Here is a 24,083-nt window from a genome sequence, read left to right on the forward strand (position 1 = left end):
AACTATCTAGTTATATATTCTGTCATTATAGATGATGATAACAGTCATGATGGATGAACAGAATCCATGTATTCTGCTGCATTTACTATATGTCAATTTTATTGGACAGTTACTGCTCAACTTAAAACCGACATTTTGCTTTCTTTAAAATGAAGTAGAAAGTGAATGGCCCCCGTCACCAATCCTTTCTGTAATTTCTTCACAGCAATACAAATATTTTTCTTCCGTGCAGCAGGGCAGCAAAATTATATACAAACATTACCATCAATAGGTAGCATTCTCCAAGTGAATAAAAAAAATGTTTCATCTGTATTTCGGATAAGAACTCCACATTAGACAATAGTTAAGCAATGTACAACAGCAGAATGATGAGGAACATGATCTGAACAAATACAGAAGGTACAACATACACAGAATTCACTTTATTTTTTCTTTATTGTCCAAGTACCTTTTAAAAGATAATTGTACAAGTCAGCACACTTGAAAGATGACTGAAACCAGGTAACTACATCTTCTGACGTGCTGCTACTTGAAGACATCATCTTTAGAAAATGTACATATTTACAATGGAAACCCTTAGAAAAAAGGGAAATGCAAAACCCGTGAATGCAGGGCCACATAAAAATCCCGCTGGACACCAAATGCAGGAGAAACCATACTGCAGATCCCTGGATGAGGAGAGCTATTCCTCAGTCATGGGGGTCACATAGCGTCAGACAAGTAACAGCATTGAATATAAAGGCACTCTGTGATGTACTTTTATTTACACAATACCTTTCTGAAACACAAATTATGTTTTCGGCTGTTCCTTGGACTTTTGGATTTTGGGAAAAATTGTAACTAATTATCCCTTCTGTGTAACAAATTGAAGACCCGTCATTAGTTTTAAACCCAGTTTCTATAGATTTAGGCAGCCGAATGGCAGTAAATTAAACTGAGGAGGGGAACAGTGCCATCAGAACGGAGGATGGGTGGTGATGGGGGCAATGACATGACAATTTGATAGTTTATGTTAATAAATTGGCATAGTGGTGAAAGCCCAACTTGCAATGTGATGTTTTAAAACCAGAATCAATGCCTTTTTGATAATTGTGAGTAGGAGCAGGGACATGTGTGTGTTCTGTCATAAATAAGCCAGCACATAATGAGATTTGACAGATGAAAACATATTTTTTCCTCTGGCAATTCCCAGTCTCAATATCCTGATTAAAATCACATTAACAGTAACTTTGACTGTATAGGCCTTTTTTCCCCCATGAGAAAGTTTGTCCCAAGAAATGAACTTACCAATAAACAGTTTTAAAAAAGGCAGCATTTAACACACCATTAAAATTGAATTTGGGTATCAATGAATTGTAGCAGATTGATTTACTTATGGAAAAAAATAATTGCCCAAATATCAAATGATTGATTACTGAACATAAAAAATTAATAGTTTGACTAGCAAAAGATTTGTTTTTGTTGCCAAGAGCAGTATCTTAAATTTGGCTGAGGGCAGTTTAAGTCCTGCAACAGTGTAACAATAGTCCAGCACTACAGAATACACACCATTTTAAGGATGTTGCCACTTTAAAGATTGCAAAGACATTCTAGATACATATTTGTGATTTATTAAACTAGCTGTAAGATGTTATGCACTCCATGAAGAATCCACTGAATGGAGGACAGATGTGATGAGAATGGCTTTTTGGTCTCCTTTTACACCTGCACCAAATTTTGAAAGATATGCAAATTTTTGATTGCCCCAAAACTATTCTGGGGACATTAAACAGAAGTCAATTTAAACAGTTTGCAGAAAAATAAATATGTAATTGGTCTGCTTCAAAGGTGATGCACAAAAATACAATTGGTGCCTTTTACTGAACGTGTCATTTTTGAAACTGCTCCTTGTCTAGATATGTGGAACTGATTGCTGTACTAATACAGATCAATGTTAACACTGCGTGCACCTGTATCAGTCTGGCATGGGAGCAGAAGAGCCATGTACCACATTGTAAGTTGTACACTCCGTATTGACAACCTGAATGGGTTGTTGGCTGCCATGTTTTGATACCAGCTTCATGTTGGATATGAAGTTGGAGACTGTGAAGTTTAAAATATTGTATCCAATTTCAGAGTTTGAATTTCATTCTAGAATGCTGACTGACAAAACTGTTACACAAGTTTTGGGAGTTACAAGGGTTAGCAAATAAATCCAATGCAATATAGTCACAAGTGCTCCACCTGCTTCAACAGCAGTAGCACAGTACTGTATGTACAATTGTAAAGTGACAGCCTAACTCATCCAAGTTGTTCTGTGGTTGGTACTCGGAACAAATTAGCAAGGATTCGTCAGTTTCCATTTTCAAACTGGAGCCATGTGCCAGAACGTGCAGAAACTGGAAAGCAGCATCACCATTATAAGTGCTAGGTACCAACAAAACATTGGTGAAGGCTGGGGGATGGGGGGATTGATACCACTCAATCACTCCTCAACATACACATTCCTATTATATTGGGTCTTATGAAATTGTGCAACTTTTTCATATGAAAAAGGCCTATACAGCAGTATTTGCAAGGGTGGCTTATGTAAACTTTCTTGATTGACTTTTTGTCCTGATAAGACAACGGAATCAGTGATAATCATCCATTCTACAAGTGGAGAAACACCTATCAATGGTTTGAAATACGGACCAAGTAGCTATTATTACAGATGGCTGTACACATTTGGTGAGCTCAAGTACCTGTATGTATGTTTTAAAATAACATAAGAGCACTGTTACATTAAAAATGCTATTTTCCTCAGATTACATTATATCAAAAATATGCAGCTTTAGTAAACAGTTTCATATTACAATTTCTAATACAATTTTACAATGCTACATTACACTTAGTGTTTGAAATATATTGATAAAGAGAAGATAATGCTGCAAACATTCCCATCAAAGGACCGCATTGGCAGACCTTGGTGTTGAAAGCACCATTTTTTCTGCTGTAACAAGCAGTTGTAAAATATCCCTGTGGAGAGTTGGAAGCCTTTATATGTCAGTATGATGCATTTTCCACAGTTAACCACTGTGACCCCCAGTAATGTATTTCAAAATACTCCAAGCAGCTGAAACTTCTCTTGTACCATTACATACTCCTCTTCATGGCCGTCTTGCATTTAGTCAATTTTTTCCACTTTTCCAATAATTTTCTCCTCAAAAATTGGCAGAATTGCTTCCTCATCACGCACCTCTTCAAATACCACCCCACAGTCAAACTCGTCACTTACTTTCTTGAAATAATACCTGCAAAACAAAAACATTGATCAGTTTTCTCAGTATAACATTAAACAGCATCATTTGAATTTCTAAGCTGGCATTTTAACAAAACTTTAATCGAAAAAAGACAGCACTTTAAAAATAATCTCAGGGTTCAAAAGTGTTTTCGCAAATATTATTCATATTTTCTTCGCCGTGCAGTACATCCAGACAGAAAACAGAGAGGCAACCTGCCTATGCGATTACCCGATAGTAAAGCGGATCAGACACTCATTTCTGTGGAAATTGTGGACCTGGTAAAGCTTTTTTTTCTCTGATCGGTTTGTTAAAATTCTGCAGTGATGGAACACACTTGCTTTCCAGGTTCTACATATCAAGTCAAATCAACCAACAGAAGGTGTATGAGCATGGCCCAAGCTGAGCCTCAGATTGAGTCATGCTCCCTATATAGGTGATTTAATCCATTCTGTGAGATCTGTGGGACATAAAAGGGGTCAGAGGGTCTAGTAAGAAGGAGGAGCTGAGGGAAATCCTTATTAGTTGGGAAATTGTGTTGGGGAAATTGATGGGATTGAAGGCTGATAAATCCCCAGGGCCTGATGGACTGCATCCCAGAGTACTTAAGGAGGTGGCCTTGAAAATAGCGAATGCATGGACAGTCATTTTCCAACATTCCATAGACTCTGGATCAGTTCCTATCGAGTGGAGGGTAGCCAATGTAACCCCACTTTTAAGAAAAGGAGGGAGAGAGAAAACAGGGAATTATAGACCGGTCAGCCTGACATCAGTAGTGGGTAAAATATGGAATCAATTATTAAGGATGTCATAGCAGCGCATTTGGAAAGAGGTGACATGATAGGTCCAAGTCAGCATGGATTTGTGAAAGGGAAAATCATGCTGGACAAATCTTCTGGAATTTTTTGAGGATGTTTCCAGTAGAGTGGACAAGGGAGAACCAGTTGATGTGGTATATTTGGACTTTCAGAAGTCTTTCGACAAGGTCCCACACAAGAGATTAATGTGCAAAGTTAAAGCACATGGGATTGGGGGTAGTGTGCTGACATGGATTGAGAACTAGTTGTCAGACAGGAAGCAAAGAGTAGGAGTAAATGGGTACTTTTCAGAATGGCAGGCAGTGACTAGTGGGGTACCGCAAGGTTCTGTGCTGGGGCCCCAGCTGTTTACATTGTACATTAATGATTTAGACGAGGGGATTAAATGTAGTATCTCCAAATTTGCGGATGACACTAAGTTAGGTGGCAGTGTGAGCTGCGAGGAGGATGCTATGAGGCTGCAGAGTGACTTGGATAGGTTAGGTGAGTGGGCAAATGCATGGCAGATGAAGTATAATGTGGATAAATGTGAGGTTATCCACTTTGGTGGTAAAAACAGAGAGACAGACTATTATCTGAATGGTGACAGATTAGGAAAAGGGGAGGTGCAACGAGACCTGGGTGTCATGGTACATCAGTCATTGAAGGTTGGCATGCAGGTACAGCAGGCGGTTAAGAAAGCAAATGGCATGTTGGCCTTCATAGCGAGGGGATTTGAGTACAGGGGCAGGGAGGTATTGCTACAGTTGTACAGGGCCTTGGTGAGGCCACACCTGGAGTATTGTGTACAGTTTTGGTCTCCTAACTTGAGGAAGGACATTCTTGCTATTGAGGGAGTGCAGCGAAGGTTCACCAGACTGATTCCCGGGATGGCGGGACTGACATATCAAGAAAGACTGGATCAACTAGGCTTGCATTCACTGGAGTTCAGAAGAATGAGAAGGGATCTCATAGAAAAGTTGAAAATTCTGACGGGTTTAGACAGGTTAGATGCAGGAAGAATGTTCCCAATGTTGGGGAAGTCCAGAACTAGGGGTCACAGTCTAAGGATAAGGGGTAAGCCATTTAGGACTGAGATGAGGAGAAACTTCTTCACCCAGAGAGTGGTGAACCTGTGGAATTCTCTACCACAAAGTTGTTGAGGCCAATTCACTAAATATATTCAAAAAGGAGTTAGATATAGTCCTTACTACGAGGGGGATCAAGGGGTATGGCGAGAAAGCAGGAATGGGGTACTGAGGTTGCATGTTCAGCCATGAACTCATTGAATGGCGGTGCAGGCTCGAAGGGCCGAATGGCCTACTCCTGCACCTATTTTCTATGTTTCTATCATCATAGGCAGTCCCTTGAAATCAAGGAAGACTTGCTTCCACTCTAAAATCAAGTTCTCATGTGGCTGTACAGTCCAATGCAGGAATTACAGTCACAGGTGGGGCAGACAGAGGTGGAAGGAAAGGGTGGGTGGGGAGCCTGGTTTGCCGCACGCTCCTTCCGCTATCTGCATGCTCTCAGCGACGAGACCCGAGATGCTCTGTGCCCACCCGGATGCTCTTCCTCCATTTTGGGCGGTCTTGGGTTAGGGATTCCCAGGTGCCAGTGGGAATGTTGCACTTTATCAAGGCTTTGAGGGTGTCCTTGAAATGTTTCCACTGCCCATCTAGGGCTCGCTTGCCGTGTAGGAGTTCAGAGTAGAGCGCTTGCTTAGCGAGTCTCGTGTCGGGCATGCGAACGATGTGGTCCGCCCAACAGAGCTGGTCGAGCGTGGTCAGTGCTTCGATGCTGGCCTCAGTGAGAATATGGACGTTGGTGAGTCTATCCTCCCAGTGGATTTGCAGGATCTTGCAGAGGCAGCGTTGGTGGTACTTCTCCAGCGCTTCGAGATATCTGTTGTACAAGGTCCACGGCTCTGAGCCATATAGGAGGGCGGGCATCACTACTGTCCTTTGGACAATAAGTTTGGTGCTAGATCGGAGGTCTTGGTCTTCAAACACTCTCTTCCTCAGGTGACTGAAGGCTGCGCTGGCACACTGGAGGCGGTGTTGGACCTAGTCATCGATATCTGCCCTTGCTGATAGTAGGCTCCCGAAGTATGGAAAATGGTCCACATTGTCCAAGGCCGCACCATGGATTTTGATGACCGGGATTTGCTCCTCCCAGAGTCGCAATGTGGATTTCATCCACTAAGGGGTACAATGGACATGATCTTCACCGCGTGACAACTACAAGAGAAATGCAGGGAACAGCATCAACCCTTGTACATGGCCTTCTTTGATCTCACAAAGGCCTTTGACACTGTCAACCACGAGGGACTATGGAGCATCCTCCTCAGTTTCAGCTGCCCCCAAAAGTTTGTCACCATCCTCTGCCTGCTCCACGATGACATGCAAGCCATGATCCTGACCAACGAATCCACCAGACTCAATCCACAAACGGACTAGGGTCAAGCAGGCGTGAGTCATCGCACCAACACTTTTCTTGATCTTCCTTGCTGCAATGCTCCATCTCACTCTCAACAAGCTCCCCGCTGGAGTGGAACTAAACTATAGAACCAATGGGAACCTGTTCAATCTTCGCCGACTCCAGGCTAGATCCAAGATTGTCCCATCCTCTGTCATCAAACTACAGTACGCGAACGACGCTTGCGCACACTCCAAGGCCGAACTCCAAGCCATCCTCAGCACCTTCACTGAGGCATGGCCTTACGCTAAACATCTGTAAGACAAAGGTCCTCCACCAACCTCAGATATACCCATGTACTCTACTACCATCTTAATGAACACCTTTTAAATGCTGAAGTGATTTGAGTCATCTCCATATTTAGGGTGTACATATCTTCTATAGTTCTTCTATAATTCTTTTGATGTGCAGTCTCCGTTTCAAAATATTATGATTTTAACAGTCACATGAACACAAAGGTTTGCAAATCCAATTCTGCAGAAATTGATTATTTAACAGTGTAGATATTATTGGCTTTTTTTTGGTTAATCCAGCAGTACCTAATGATCTTATACAGGGTACTGTCGAAACATTCATTATGGCCACATCAGGAGTATCCAAGCTTTTAGTCTTCTGGGCCATTTGATCCATAGCAGAGAGCCTCACAGACACATTCAAAGTTTAAAATCAATGTTCCCATTGATTTGCAAAATGCTGCAGATAAACAGATTATGGTGTTTTTATTTAGGATTTATCAAATGAGGCAACAGCATTCAAAACAGCCCTTTCAAAACATCCAGGTACATGAAATTCAAGCAGGATAAACCAGCAAGTAAGAAATAGAAGCGAGTTGCTTCAGCTTCATGGGCTGGATGACCAGGGCTCATGAGCTGCAAATGGCCCACAAGTTTGGGCAGCCTAGCATTAAATAGTAGTAGTGGTGTAATTTCACTTGAATAAAAAATCCATACTATATGGGTGACCTCATATACACAATGAATGTTAATCTGCAAGTTCCGACAGGTTGTCATTTTCTAAAGATTATTCAAAACACACAAGTTCTTGTAGCTACAATATGCATACTATTTAATGCACTTCTGCATAATTAAATTGCCTATATTAAAAAAAAAAATGGTAATTTTATTTCTTCACCCTCCGAGTAGCCATTCGTTTTTCCACGTGGCTTTTAATTGAACCTCTCTTGTTGGAGTGATGGGTCATCAATTTATCCTCACTGCAGCAGAAATCTTAAATTTAGACATACATACCTGTAATTCCCTTTCTTAGTCAACAGCTCCTTGAACTGCCCCAATGTGACCACACGTCCTTTAACTGATGTTCTGTATGGGATTGGTTCCCCACAGAAGTAGTAGGCCACCACAATGTTATCACCAGGCTGAGATACACCATTTGCTGACTTTTTTTGCGGTTTATGCCTATAATGGAAAAAGAAGAACATGGTGAGCTTTCTTTTATTTCATAATTCAACTAAGCATTGGTAGAATTTCTGCAGAAATAAGGCCGAGTAGCAGAGCTCAAATAAGTCAACATATTTTTGTTTGTTTTGAAAGGAAATAAATAAATGTTTTTGCATAAATAATACCAACTAATAAGACTATGACTGACACCCAAAAGATGTTAACAAAAATCACTGGCTATATCGAAATATTTGGTTTTTAAACACCTCTCAAATTCATGGTTTGCTTTAGATTGAAACACAAAGGAAATTAACTTAATATAGTTTCATGAACTGGGGAGTATTTTAACTCAAGTCATTCCATTACATTTTGTTGCAATATAATTTCCCACTATAAAATAAGTGAAAGTTTTGCGATTACCAGAGTGCATTTTCACAATTATGTCTGTGCGCGCCGTCAGTCACTGAATGATTTTAATAGAGACATAATATAATGTTAAAGGAGACAATTTGAATTCCTCAAAAATTAATGGAGACAAATTTTTACTATAGTTTAAACAATCAATTCTGAGGTCCTCAGCACTAATCCTCACCCAACTAGGCAGATTAAGGACTCTTAATCTTACTTTAGAAAATCTACCACAGCAATGCTGAATCTTAACTACAGAAAAAAATAACTGATGCTAATCTGTCTGAAGTGCACCATCTTGTTTCATATCCTGTCATTTATTGGTGCTTCCATTCTGGGTCTTTTCAACAGATCATCATCATCATAGGCAGTCCCTCGAATCGAGGATGACTTGCTTCCACATCAAAAAGTTCACAGGTGTTTCAATGAAGGACCTAATAATCCAGGTCCCGAACTAAATCTTGAAGGGTGGAAGATGCCTGTGCGTGGATTTTTTTTAACGTGTGGTGACTGTTGCACACCAGCCACCAACACGGGCTTGACAGAGCTAGGTCTTGGTCCAGTGACAAGGATTGCCCAAGACGACTGGAGACCAGCTCTACTGCACAGGCCTCGTGTGCACACATATCGCAGTGTGGGCTGGTCCGTGCTGCCCCTGGGCCCAAACACATGCCTGCAATTCTCCACTGACTGTCATTCAATAGGTGTGACATTTTTGTTAAAAATTAACATTAATTTGTAGTTGTCTTATATAATGAGTTGCAATTTTTCTGTGCACGTTATAACATTTCTCAAATCAGATATATAAGTTGCATCTGACTGCTCCACCACTCCCTAAATCCAACTTGACATTAAGTATTTGCTATTCCCATGGAGAAACAAATTGTACACCAATCAAATACATTGTACACTAATGAAAGAGTGAACAAAGTTCTTGGTAACTGAGCTAATGATTACTATTAAACCTTTATTGCTGACATTTCAATTCCACTTATTTTGAACTGTAACAATAATTTCCAAATGGCAGCTAAATATTATTGACCACAACAACAACCTGCAGTGCAAAAGTGCATCAAAAAATGGAATAAACGGTATTCCTCACAGCAATGAGTCCTTTGAGGTAGAAAAATAAAAACAAGCAAAGGTTTATTTTGTCTTACTAAGTGCCCCTTGTTGAATGATGCATAGCAGCACTACAGTAGGTAGAGAAATCCACTCCACCAATTTGATTGGAAGATTGATTTGAGGCAGGAAGCCAGTGAAAGGAGATGAAAGTGGAGCTTAAATGATCAAAACAAATTATTTAAAATTACTAAGTATAAACCATTTCAGTGATGAAAGGCATGTTGTGAATAATATTCAAAAATGTTAATTGTCATTATACTTTTAACATATAAAATTGGTGCTTCTCTAATTAGATCTGGGGGATTAATCAGGTATCTGATTACACCAATATAACTGTGTGGAACATAAAATCTTAACATTAGATTTCAAATCAATTTTATTTTTGTCACTAGTCTATAAAAAATGTCCAGATTATGAAGAAATCCTTGCCAACAATTATATATATTTTAAATCAACTGACATTAGATATTATGCACGTGTTTGTTTTTACTTTTAGTAAATAGTTAATGTAATAGTTGTGCATTATATTTAATGCTGCACATTTTTAAAACCATATTATAGAAGGCCCAGGTTATATGCAAATGGAAATATCAAATGGCAGTGATGGAAAAGCTTGACTGTCAATACTTTCAAAAATGTTTATGAAAATTAGTTTTTGCAAGAGCTGTAAATGTCCAGCATAGGAAATATTTCAGACACTTATCTTCTTTGATCCAGTTCTTATCTAGCTGCTCTCAAGCAATTATGTAAATGTTGCTAGATGTAGTTTAAACTGGAACTTCTGCTTTTTCTTTAATCTTAGTCACTAATTTAATTTGGAAGCGCCTTCCTATCACATTAGCAAAATTAGTTTACTGGTCAGATGCGGTTACTAATTTGTTTCTATAAGAAGGGGTTACAGGCAAAACAGATAATAACTTTTATTTATATAGCGCCTATAACATAGTAAAACGTCCCAAGGCGCTTCACAACAATTTTACAACACGTTAGATATTGATCATTGAGTGTAAAAAGAGGTTAAAGGCTTGGGTCTGAAGCGGCAGCCAAAATGCGCACGCAGATAGACACAGGCGAAAAAAACTAAGAAAACGAAATTCAAATTACATTGTAAATAATACAATAAGGAGTATACAATAGTGAAATCAGTATAATAAAGATTAATTATAATTAAAGAAAATTTAAATATATACCATAATTATAAATTAAGTTAAAATTAGAAAATAAGCAATTGAAGCAAATTAAATCAGTTAGTAGCTTTCTTTAAGATTCATTCCCTGTCCAGTGATTCAATTAATATGGAAGAACCAATCGTTGTCCTCCATCCTTGTGATGTCATGTCATTACTCTTTATTTCTCATTTTGTCCCTTGACAGGACCTGTAATAGCTGGCTTATCTAGATTGTGTAAACTGCACTGCATTGCCGAAAATACCATTCTCATTCAATTTCCTCATACTACAAGATTCAGAGATGACAACTCCTGATGGCATTTTACAGCAATAAATCTAACCTCAATCCAATGTGCATGGAGTTAGTACAAAATATTCATTTTATCAAAAATATATTGCAATAACAGCTGGAACAAAGTGTTAACATTTTATGCTATGAAAAGCATACTTTATAATTAATTCAAATGCTGTGCAATTAAAAGTCAAGGCCTATGTACAAACTAATTAATATCTAAACCTAGGATCACAGAGAATACATCAACAGCAGTGGCACGTACTCTGACTCGGAGAGATCCATGTCGGAGACAGCTGGTACCACATTCAGCACTGGAATACATGCAGGCCTGATAGAAGTACGACCCCGTTGGATAACCTCTTGCACATACCTGCAGTGTCATGGAGAATAATCCTAGGAATTAGAATGCTCCATTCCAGCTACCTATCTGCTCTCTCCTTTCTCAAAAACAGCCATCACTACAATCAAGGTGTATACTTTGTCCATCTCCTGCCTTACTCATAGATAGCACTTTTGTTTCATTTTAAATTATGGATTTACCTTCCCATTTATAATATGCTACACACACACTACTTTCTGGCTGAGTGTACACTCCAAAATTTCTACTTGAAGAGCCATCAAACTGGGCACTTGGAGGTGCACGAGAAAAGCATGGGGCAACTCATTAAGTGATTTCCATGGATTGTTAACCCTGTGCATGGAAACATCATGGGGTAATCTCTGTGGATCAATATGTTAATTCTAGACATACTTGAAAATAGACACTGCATTCCCACTGATCTGTCATAAATTAGAACTTACAGTATCTAACATTGTCTAAAAATTACATTTCATGAACATTGTTATTAATATTTAGAAGTATCTATTTCTGGCCATTAAATATGGTTCATTAATAGATATAAAAATATTTAAAAATACATTGTTAGACTGAAATTTTAAGTTATTTTTTCTAAATTCTGCAATAATCAATTTCAATCTGCACCTGATCAAAATGATATGGAAATTACACAGAAAACAAGTCAAAATATTAAAAATGAAATAAATGAGCACAAAAACAATTAGAATTAAAACAGTTTTCAAGCAGCAGTTTTTTTTAAAAACGCAGTGGAAATGTGAATTTTGGTACTAGCAAATCAAGAGGTTTATGTTTCACCACATGGCAAGTTTTTTCAATTCAGTGATGCCATCAAGGCTGAGGGTTAGAGCTACCCCAAGCCCACACAAATCCAATAGAATATCAGGTATGCACGGGCATTGACAGAGGTCTGTCAATATTTGCTGGGGAACAATGATTTAATCCGTTTGAGGGGGGGGCGGGTAGAAATAAAACAACTGTTTTATTAAGCTTGATGGCCAATTTTGCCAACGCATTTACCACTTAGAACTATTGGGCTGGAAATTCACACTAACGTTACTAACCTCTGAAAGCAGAAACTTCCATAACTACTTATTTTGATCATTGAACAATGTGATAATTATCTGCTCTGACCTCCACAATATAAAGATGTGTCAATAGGTCATCAAATAAAGACTGGAATACATTCTCACTATGACCGATTTTTTTGAATTCTAATTTAGGTGAGCATTTTTTTTTAAACAGCTAGTTGTTTTGCAGATGTGCATCATTTAATGTGCATATTAAGAGGTATTGCCCAGCATTATCAGTAGCTAGTGCATTGTTTTAATGATTAACCGTCATTTGGATATTCAAGTAGCTTGCAAGGTTACTTTTTGGTCAGCCTCATCAAATTAAAAAAATATGCAACGCCAAATAATTAGATAAAAGGTTTTTAAAAATAGACCAATTAAAAAAACATGGTTTAGAATTATGCACAGGAGTCTAGAAGATGTGATTGCATATCTGAGGCCATAAATATTTTGTCAGATAAGAATCTTATTTGACATCCTGTGAGAAAAATAAATGAAACTTATAATCATGCTATTAAAACACAACTGAAGCTGGCTACAACGATGCTTCATTCAAAACAAAAAAAAAGACATATTTTGGTAATCAGGTTAAAAAAAAGTTTTGTAAAATCCATTTTGTAGCTTGCAGCATATTAGAAGAAGTCTCACTTTCTGGATTCTCTTCCATTGGCACCATTAAAACATATAGGCAAAAGCAGAACAGAGTGGGTTGAAAGCTCATAAACCCATCACCTGAGAAATCTTCTGCACAATCCTTATCCTAATTTATGTTAGAATTTAAGGAAGAATATTTTTCACATGGCAAGTTCGTGAATTGCCAAGCAGAGGCCAGGCTCTTCCTAACAAAGAAAACAATATTTGGAATCCACGATTGAGTCAGGATGGGCTGTTCTCATGTGGTTGTATTAAAAGCCAATGACAAAACTGGAAATAACAGACTCACAAAATTAAGAGGAATTCTAGTTGTTATTTTCCTATTTGTACTAAAAATGTATTTCCTGTCTATAAGATGTGATAATACTTTACAGCATTCAAATCTAAGTAAGCAGTCAGATCAAGAGTGTAGTATTTATAAATGCAGGGACAGTGGCCTGTTTTTTTTTTAAATGGATGGTAAATAATGTTTAGTTGATCTGTAGAACTGCTAAGTTCACACTTTTACCCAAGACATGAAGCTTACATATATAAAACTAAACATTTATATAGGTTTAATTTTTGAATTTTAAATTTGCAAATGTATTACTTCTGACATATCAATTGTGAAATTCCTCTCACCTTTGCTTGGACTGTTGTTTGCCACTCTTCTTCTCCTCTTCTTCGAGCCGTCTGCGTGCCTCTTCCAGTTGAGTCAGAGGGTTGGGTGCTGGGTTGGGTGGCATGGTTGGATCCTGAATGAACGGATGCGATGGCTGGACAGGATTTCTCAGCTGTGCACTGACCCATGGATGAACAGCTCCTGGCCTCTCAATTGAACTTGGTCTGGAATTATCATGACTAGGTTGTTTCTTAGCCCCTATCAAACTGTAACAACAAAGAGGAGGAAGTGTGTGCAATTAGTTCACCATTGCAAAAATCTTTTTGACACCAAATCAGAAACTGCACATTACACACTTATGAGAACATAATGACCCATTAACAAAGGTTTTTCTGATTTACTAACACACAGTGGGTTTATTTTTGTGATGTTTGAGCTCCTCTGTTGACTAAAAATTTTGATGCATTAAAATTAAGCCACTTTGAATTGCATAGGTGTAGACCACACATTTATTTTTCTTAAAATGTTTTTAAAAATCAGTTTAAATTGGAGACGTGTTCAAATTACATGTTAGTTTTGTTCGTCTGGGGTGTGGCTTACATGAATGTGAATATGTTAAATGTCTGTTTCAAAAGAATGATGAGTCTTGTTCTATCAGCAAGTTATTTTATATAATATGTCTGGGATTTTTTTAAAACTTGAAACAGTGCTACATATTTGTAAAACAAGTTACTACAGTAATTGTTACTTTGTTTTACAAAAATGAGAAAAATCGCTTCTATATGTTCTTGAGAATTTATTTTTCTATGGAAACTTTTGAAGGATAATTAGATAAAATCCAAATTTTGAAAATGGACTCAGATGCAGTGTTAGACCATGACACAACATTAAGCAATGTCCAATATTATGATTTATAATACAGGTATATAAAAAAACCTGAATGCACAGGAGCAATAGTTCATATTCAAATCAGAAAACGAAGGTTCTCTTACTTATGTGGAGCCTTTTTGTGCCTGTGAATTTCCTTCTCTCCTTCAATTATCCATTGCAGGATCTTCTGATTCCGCTCCATGTCCTCTGGAGGGGCAGGGGTTTCGTAGTTCCCAGTATCTGCTTTTCCCGGTTCAGTCTTTTTAGTATTTCGTTTCGACAGTGTGTTGACTTTACCACTGCACAACAATATTCAAATCAGTCAGTCAATACTTTAAAAGCTTCTATGGTATCACAACTATTCAGTTTAGAAAATTCAACATCAGGTACTTCTCTACTAAAAGAATATTAGCCATTTTATGGCATTACGGCACGATTTCAGTTAAGCCTTTTCGATTTTTGTGTTTCTGGCAAATATTCACCAACTACATCTACAAAACAATGTGCGTTGCACTAAATAGTTCAATGGTTGCATTTCACACTGAGATCTGGGTTTACCTTACTAAAATGTAAGGGACCAGTACGAGGGGAGTCTCAATCCAGTAGCACAAAAGTGCCCCAATTTAGCAATAATTGGCAATCTCTGTCAGAGAGGCTGATGTGGCAAATGTAAAAACTGGTGCAGTAGGGATTACTCTTGGGAGGTTGGGGCTGAAGGACCTTTACTGTGTATCTGGCTGTGCTATACTTGACCGGAGAGTGCTTATAACCAACAGTGGCTGCCTGAAATGGGAAGAGTTCATTTCCTTAACACCAATCAGGTTTTTTGTTGCTCATCATCAGTGACAGAATTGGAGCACTCAATTATAGTACAGATGCTTAAATATTTTTAAAAAATTGTTCCGGGGATGTGAGTGACCTTGACAAGCCACATTTATTACATATGCTTAGGTGCCCCGAGAAAGTGGCGCCATGCCTTCCCCTTGAACTGCTGCAGTCCTCCCTCTCCTCTAGTACTGTTCTACTCCCTTTCAAAACCGCCATCAACCCCTCCTCGAAAAAGCATCCTCAACCCCACTGCGCTTTTTAACTACTGGCCCATCCCTAATCGCCCAGTCTTCTTCAAAGGCCTTGAACTTGTTGTCACCTCCCAAATCTGCCAATCGTTGCCACAACCCTGTTTGAATCCCTCCAATTAGGTTTCCGCTCCTACCAAAGAGTTGAAACAGCTTGAACCAGTCACAAATGACATCCTCTGCAACTGTGACACTGGTACATTATCCCTTTTTGACCTCTGCAACTTGGCATCCTCCCTTGTTGGTTCAACTTTTACCTTTCCGATGGTAGTATCTCCAAGCAATTCCCACTCCCAGCAACCTCGGCCTCCTATTCGATCCCATTTCCACTCTATCACAAAGACCACCTATTTCCACCACTAACATTGCCCACCTCTGCCCCTACCTCAACTGATCTGCAGTTGAAACCCTCATTCATGCCTTTCTCACCTCCGGATTCGACTATTCCAATGCTGTCCTCTTCAGCCTCCTAGCCTCCATAAACAATCAAAATATTTTAGCCTGTATCCTATTTGTATTTAATTCCCTTCATAGTGGTTACTCTTATCTCTAAATTTCTCCAGTACTACAACCCACCCCCCCCCCACCCAACAGTAAAGCGCTTTGAGACATCCGGTGGTCAGGGAAGGCGCTATATAAATCCAAGTTTTTCTTTCTTTCTAGCCTACCATGTACCCCCCCCCTCCTTTGTCCCACCATTGACAGCTGTGCCTGCTGCCACCAAGACCTCACTCTGCAACTCGATTCCTAACCTCCCCCACCCCGCCCAACCCCATCTCACTCTCCTCCTTTAGGTCCCTTCTTAAAACCCCACCTGTTTGACCAAGCTTTTGGATACCCCTCCAAACATCATCTCCTTTTGCTCGACATCCATTTTTCTGATTCCACCTCATGAAACACTGTGGGACATTTTTATGTTAAAGATATGATGCAAGTGCAAGTTGTTGGCACACTAAGTTACTTAAAGAATTGGGAAATTTAATGTGTTACTTTCTGGTTTAGGGAATCACGTGAAGCAGGAGAATGGGAGAAGGGTAAATTTACATTTATTTTTAATAAAAGGGAATAAAGATAGCCCTGGGGACAGGCCAGCAAACCAGAGATATGAAACGGTAAAATATCTTGGACATCCTGAAGAAGGGAACAATGTGTCAGAAGTTGTACCCAAGAAATTCATTAGAATTCCTTAAAGAAATAATGAACCTGGTGAATAAGCAAAACCGAGCAGCAAATAACATGGAACAAATCCAGTGGGATTTAAACAGATTAGAAAGTTGGCTGACAAGTGGCAGGTATTGTTCAATGTGAATAATGCAAATTGATCAGACTGGGCAAGAGGAAAATGCATTGTTAAATGCAGGATAAATGTCAACAGCCTGCAGTACCACAAGGGATGCTTCTCGATAGTTCTCTGTAACCATCAGCGCAGGGAGCAGCATCAGCAGTTAAAACAGCAAACACATTTTAGGGTGTATTGCTAGAAAAATAAATCAGAGGAAGTGATAAATTTTAAAACATTGCCTCAGAGTAAAATTCCGTTTTTTTTCTTCATTCATTCATGGGATGTGGGCGTCAGTGGCAAAACCAGCATTTATTGCCCATTCCTAATTATCCTTGAAGGTGGTGCCCTTGAGAACCACTGCAGTCCATGAGGCATTTTCCTAGCGGTTTGACTCAACTAAGTAGCTTGCTAGGCCATTTCAGAGAGCAGTTCAGAGTCAACCACATTGCTGTGGGTCTGGAGTAACATATAGGCAAGACCAGGCAAAATTCCTTCCCTGAAGGACATTAGTGAAGCAGATGGGTTTTTACGACAATCCAGTAGTTTCATGATCACCATTATTGATACTAACTTTTAAAATTCCAGATTTATTTAAATATATATTCCACAGCTGCCATGGTGGGATTTGAATTCATGTCTCTGGATTAGTCCAGCTCTCTGGATTACTAGTCCAATAACATAGTCACTATGCTACCATTGTACTACACCATGGCATTGGAAAGGGGACAATGAAAGGTAATCAAATTAACACCTTAGATTAGGTGACACCTACACCTAGAAACCCTCATCCATGCCTTGGTTACCTCGAGACTTGACTATTCCAATACACTCTTGGCTGGCCTCCCACATTTTACCCTACGTAAACTTGGTCATCCAAAACTCGTCTGCCTGTGTCCTAACTCGTGTCAAGTCCCGTTCACCCATCACCCGTACTCGCTGACCGACATTGGCTCCCGGTTAAGCAATGCTTCAATTTCAAAATGCTCGTTCTCGTTTCAAATCCTCCCCCGATTATAATCGCTCGACCACTGGTGGCCGTGCCTTCTGTTGCCTCGACTCTAAGTTCTGGAACTCCCTGCCTAAACCTCTCTTTCCTCCTTTACCTCTTTGGCCAAGCTTTTAGTCACCTGCTCTAATTTCTCCTTATGTGGTTTGGGGTCAAATTTTGTGTCTCATGATACTCTTGAAGTGCCTTGGGATGTTTTACTCTGTTAAAGGCGCTATATAAATACATGTTATTGAAGGCACCTATGGTGAGAGAAAAGGCTATAGAACTGGATTGTTTATACTATGGAATAGGAGGATGAGAGAGATCTTCCTGAGCTATTCAAACAGTACTGATAGATCGAACTTTTAAATGTTTAACATAACCACAAATGTTCTAAGAACACAGATTCAAGCTGTTTAAAGTTAATTATTCTACACTGAAGGCAGTTAATATATGGAATAGACTAACTGGGTAGGCACATACAATTGGCAAAGACAAGGAGGAACTGGCCAAGAAAAGGATTGAGACATGAGAGATAGACTATATAGGGTTCTTTTCATAGTTTGAAACAAACCAGATGGACTCCAATGGTCTCTTCTTCCAGTTATGTACATTCCTATGTTCCTAAAGGTGATTACAAAATTCTCGACATAGATTTAGTACTAAAATATTAACAGATATATGAAAATGTAATGGCCAACACTAATAATGGCCATGAAATGTACACGACGAGAAAACAGTTGCAATGGATTAAAATTTAGAAAATAAAATATTCTCTTGAAACATATTATGGAACTTTATTTAAAAGAAATTCTACCAGAGGGTGCTCAAATAAAGCATCAATTTACTGAAACTTTTTTTACAACCTGAACTTTTATATCCCCTTCCCTGCCACAACCCCCCAGCCCCAATCCACTTCACCCCCAAAACCCATCCCTCTGGTTCGGCTATGGAAAGAAGGAAAGAACTTGTGTTCATATATTATCCTTGGGGCATCCCAAAGGAACTTCACAGTCAATGGATTAGTTTTGATGTGTTGGGGAAACATGAATAAATGACCAGATACAGTAATCACTTTCTGGTGATACTGGCTGAGGGAGGAATATTGGCCAGGGAGGGCACTGAGAATTCACAACTCTTCAAATAGCACCATGTCCAATTAAGCAGGCTGACAGCACTTCATCTGAAAGGTGCTGTAGTAATGAGGTCCGGCCATTCTGTGATCTGTGTAAATAGAACTCTTTCGTGGCAAAAAAACTAGTACTACAGTTTTACAGTTTACTCTGCAGATTCCACAGATATCTCTGATCATCTATCTCTACAATTCTTGACTGAAAAATACCTCCTGAATTTTGGACGTGAAATTTTTCACGGTCTTTTACTGGGAATGCTTATACCTTCAATTCTAAAGCTGGGTTGTGTCATGTATTCAGCCAACATTGTAACCCATGTATAATCTGACCTTAGTTGTACACTGTGAGAACACTGACCACTAGGTGGTGAACTTGTGGGAGACACTCCTAACCTAGACCTTCAGATATAAAAGGGGAAGCTCCACCCACTTCCAGCACTTGAGTGCTATGAAATAAAGGACAGGTCACAGACTGACCTTCTCTCAAGCATGGGCCTCGTGTGCATTTATACTGTATAGTAAGGACATATCAATGGCGACAAGAAACTGGGATTTAAACCACGCGAGCATGGCCACGAGCAGAACAGATGAGAGGTACTGTGTTAAAGAATGGTTGGGACAGAGATTCAACATTGTTAAAGCAGCACACAGTTCTCCAGGTAGATAAGGGCAGTCGGGGGAGTTCGACAGAAACAATGGCAAGCTGAACGGCGATTCATGCCATTGCAAGGGACAATGCGGCCATTAATGGGGCCATTAACACCTGTTAATGGCGCACTTAAGGGCAATAACAGGGGCAGTCAGGGACGATCGACTGGCAAGGGACCTTTTGTTTCAAACAGCAGCTCATGCTGGAGGCGTGGAGGCACACACTCAGCCGGAGTTTGCAGAGGTGAGCAAAATACCTGCAGAAATGAACGCTGGGGGAAATCGCTGGAAGCTGAAGTTCAGCGAGTTCATGTGGAGCACAGATACAGTTCATACACCATGAAGCCACCGATAATGATGAAAGTGCTCCTCAATGGCATCCCAGTATCAATGGAGCTAGACACGGGGGCCAGTCAGTCCCTGATGGGTATCAAACAGTTCGAAAAGTTGTGGGCGTCCAAGGCCAGGAGGCCAAAATTATCGCCGATTGACGCACAGCTACGGACTTACACAAAGCAGATCATTCCGGTGCTAGGCAGCGCCACGGTAGTCGTGACCCACAAAGATTCGGAGAACAGACTGCCACTCTGGATTGTCCCAGGGGACAGTCCTGCACTACTGGGGAGTTGGCTTCCTGTCATGAACTGGAAATGGAGCGATGTCAATGCAATTTCCACTGTGGAGCGAGTATCATGCTCACAGATCCTGGACAAATGTGACTCATTATTTCAACCCGGCATTGGCACTTCATGGGGGCCAAGATAGTGATTCACATAAACCCGGACACCAGGCCAGTACACCACAAGGTCAGAGCGGTGCCGTACGTGATGCGGGAAAAGATAGAAGGCGAATTGGACCGCCTGCTGAGGGAAGGCATCATCTCGCCAGTCAAATTCAGTGACTGGGCGAGCCCGATTGTGCCGGTGCTCAAGGCGGATGGGTCGGTCAGGATATGTGGCGATTACAAGGCCACCATCAATCAGGTGTCACTCCAAAACCAGTACCCGCTACCGAGAGAGGAGGACCTCTTTGCGACGCTATCCGGTGGCAAACTTTTTTCAAAATTGGACCTGACCTCAGCTTACATGACCCAGGAGCTGGCGAGTGAGTCAAAGAAGCTGACCACCATCACGACACACAAGGGGTTGTTTGAGTACAACAGATGTCCGTTTGGGATTCGCTCGGCCGCCGCGATCTTCCAACGAAATATGGAAAACCTCCTCAAGTCGATTCCAGGGATGGTGGTTTTTCAGGACGACATCCTCATTACGGGTTACGATACTGAAGAACACCTCCACAACCTGGAGGAGGTGCTACGCAGACTGACCGGGTAGGGCTGCGACTGAAAAAGGCGAAGTGCGTCTTCCTAGCTCCAGAGGTAGAATTCCTGGGGATGAGGGTAGCAGCAGATCAGCCCGACTGCGTCCAAGACGGAAGCAATCCAGAGAGCACCCAGACCCCGTAACACGACGGAGCTGCGTTCATTCCTGGGGCTCCTGAACTACTTTGGTAACTTTCTTCCCAAATTGAGCACGCTGCTAGAGCCGCTACACGTGCTCCTACGCAAAGGTCGCGAATGGGCCTGAGGGGACAGCCAGGAAAGGGCTTTTAATAGAGCACGCAATTTGTTATGTTCCAACAATCTGTTAATGCTATATGACCCATGTAAGAAACTTGTGTTAATGTGCGATGCGTCGTCCTATGGTGTTGGGTGTGTGTTGCAGCATGTCAACGCCAAAGGTCAGTTACAGCCGGTAGCTGATGCCTCCAGAAGTCTGTCCCAGGCAGAAAGGGGCTACGGGATGGTAGAAAAGGAGGCGCTCGCATGTGTATATGCGGTAAAGAAAATGCACCAGTACCTGTTTGGCAGGAAATTTGAGCTGGAGACAGATCACAAACCCCTAACGTCCCTTTTGGCCGACAAGGCCATAAATGCAAACGCTTCGGCCCGCATACAGAGGTGGGCACTCACGTTAGCCGCCTATGACTACACAATTCGGCACAGACCGGGCACCGAAATCTGCGCCGATGCACTCAGCAGGCTCCCACTAGCCACCACTGAGGGGGCTACCGAGCATGCTGCTGAGATGGTCATGGCTGTTGAAGCTTTCGCAAGCGAAGGCTCACTCGTGACAGCCCGTCAGATTAAAGTCTGGACAAATAGAGACCTGCTATTGTCTCTAGTCAAGAAATGTGTCCTGAATGGGGACTGGGCAGCCACGTACAGGGCATGCCCTGAGAAATTTAAACCATTTCACAGGCGCAAGGATGAACTTTCGATTCAGGCCGACTGCCTACTGTGGGGAAACCGTGTAGTCATGCCCCAGATGGGCAGAGAAGTGTTCATCAGAGAACTCCACAATGGGCACCCGGGCATTGTCACGATGAAGGCAATTATCAGGTCACACGTTTGGTGGCCAGGGATAGACGCAGATCTGGAACTGTGTGTTCGCAGGTGCAACACGTGCGCCCAGGGAAGTCCCCCTTAGCCCCTGGCCCGCCAAGCCTTGGTCACGCATCCATGTGGACTACGCAGGTCCTTTCATGGGGAAAATGTTTTTGGTTGTAGTAGACGCCTACTCCAAATGGATCGAGTGTGATATTTTAAATTCAAGCACATCCTCTGCCACGGTAGAAAGTCTACGGGCAATGTTCGCCGCCCATGGTCTACCGGACATCTTGGTCAGCGACAATGGCCCGTGCTTCACAAGCACTGAATTCCAGGACTTCATGGCAGGCAATGGAATTAACCATGTTAGAACGGCACCGTTCAAGCCGGCCTCAAACGGCCAGGCAGAACGAGCAGTGCAGATAATCAAACAGGGGATGCTCAGAATCCAAGGGGGTTCCCTACAATGCCGCTTATCACACCTCCTGTTGGCCTACAGATCCCGACCACACTCGCTCACAGGGGTTCCACCCGCAGAGCTGCTAATGAAAAGGACGCTCAAAACCCGGTTATCCCTTATACACCCCACCATGAAAGAAATTGTTGAGAGCAGGCGCCAGTCACAATATGACTACCATGACAGGAATGCGAGGGCGCGATTTATTGATGTAAATGACCCGGTTTTTGTCCTCAACTACGCTGCAGGGCCCAAATGGCTCACAGGCACTGTGGTTGCCAAAGAGGGAAATAGGATTCTGGTGGTTAAACTTAGCAATGAACAAATCTGCCGCAAACATGTGGATCAAAGAAAAAGGAGGTTCAGCAACCCCATAGAAGAAGCAGAGGAAGAACACGATGTAGAGTTCACTCCACGACAGGTGACCGAACACAGGAACCAAAGGGAGGAGAGCCCAGTCACTGTGGGCAGTCCGGACAGGCCTGAGGCACCGCAAACAGCAGACACTCAGACCAGCACCCAACAACCGGAGCTCCAAATCAGGCGCTCTACAAGGGAGCATAAACCACCAGAGAGACTTAACCTTTGATCCCAATAAGACTTTTGAGGGGGGGGGGGGGGGGGGGGGGAGGTGATGTCATGTATTCAACCAGCATTGTAACCCATGTATAATCTGACCTTAGTTGTACACTGTGAGAACACTGACCACTAGGTGGTGAACTTGTGGGAGACACTCCTAACCTAGACCTTCAGATATAAAAGGGGAAGCTCCACCCACTTCCAGCACTTGAGTGCTATGAAATAAAGGACAGGTCACAGACTGACCTTCTCTCAAGCATGGGCCTCGTGTGCATTTATATTGTATAGTAAGGACGTATCAGGGTGACTGCAAATATTTTTGAGGGACACAGAGACAGACACTTAAAGAATCTTACTGCCATCCAATGTTACCCCGAAGCTGCGCGGCCACGAAGCTCTCTCTCTCTCGGCTGCCGCATGCCAGTGTTGCAGTCCCGCTAATGCGGGCTCCAGCGGCAGGCACTATTTTCAATCATCCCACAGACTCGTTGTTTCGGCACCTGTGCACTGGACCTAGTTTGCCCGCTAGAACCCGCTACAGGCCTGACGCCCGAAGTACTGAATGCGAACGATGTGATTATCCACACAACAATGTTTGCGGCCTTCTGTTCAGAGCTGCATATACACATCACCCAACAGTTGCAGCCTTGCAGCGCGGACTAATTTTCTTCAGCTCCGTGGGAGAACTGGCTGGCGGAGGGCGCAAGGGGAGAGGAACGAAAGGAGAGAGAGCGAGAGAGAGAGAGCGAGAGAGAGAGAGAGAGAGAGAGAGAGACTGGGGGGGGGGGGGGGGGGGAGAAGAGAGAGAGAGAGAGAGAGAGAGAGAGAGAGAGAGAGAGAGAGAGAGAGAGAGAGAGAGAGAGAGAGAGAGAGAGTAGTGGGGTGGGGGGGTGGGGGGGTGGGAAGAGAGAGAGAGTAGTGGGGTGGGGGGGGGGGAAGAGAGAGTAGTGGGGGGGGGGAGAGAGAGAGTAGTGGGGGGGGGGGAAGAGAGAGTAGTGGGGGGGGGGGAAGAGAGAGTAGTGGGGGGGGGGGGGGGAAGAGAGAGTAGTGG

General features: G+C 41.7%; 1 protein-coding gene across 3 annotated transcripts in view; it reads right to left on the bottom strand.

The window, feature by feature from the left end:
- axin1 (axin 1) overlaps window positions 1-24,083 on the bottom strand; it is a 318,392-nt gene continuing 294,309 nt past the window's right edge. For 2 of the 3 annotated variants that reach the window (XM_070901075.1, XM_070901074.1), the window contains exons 7-11: window positions 14,604-14,780; window positions 13,632-13,877; window positions 11,191-11,298; window positions 7,783-7,950; window positions 1-3,272 (exon numbers count right to left, since the gene is read on the bottom strand). In XM_070901075.1, coding sequence (XP_070757176.1) covers window positions 3,146-3,272; window positions 7,783-7,950; window positions 11,191-11,298; window positions 13,632-13,877; window positions 14,604-14,780 — 826 coding nt within the window. In that variant the 3' untranslated portion in view covers window positions 1-3,145. The remainder of the gene's footprint in view (window positions 3,273-7,782; window positions 7,951-11,190; window positions 11,299-13,631; window positions 13,878-14,603; window positions 14,781-24,083) is intronic. The other variant, XM_070901076.1, reaches the window with a different exon arrangement.

Source organism: Pristiophorus japonicus, chromosome 15 (genome assembly GCF_044704955.1).
Source record: "Pristiophorus japonicus isolate sPriJap1 chromosome 15, sPriJap1.hap1, whole genome shotgun sequence".
Taxonomy (NCBI): Eukaryota; Metazoa; Chordata; class Chondrichthyes; family Pristiophoridae; genus Pristiophorus; species Pristiophorus japonicus.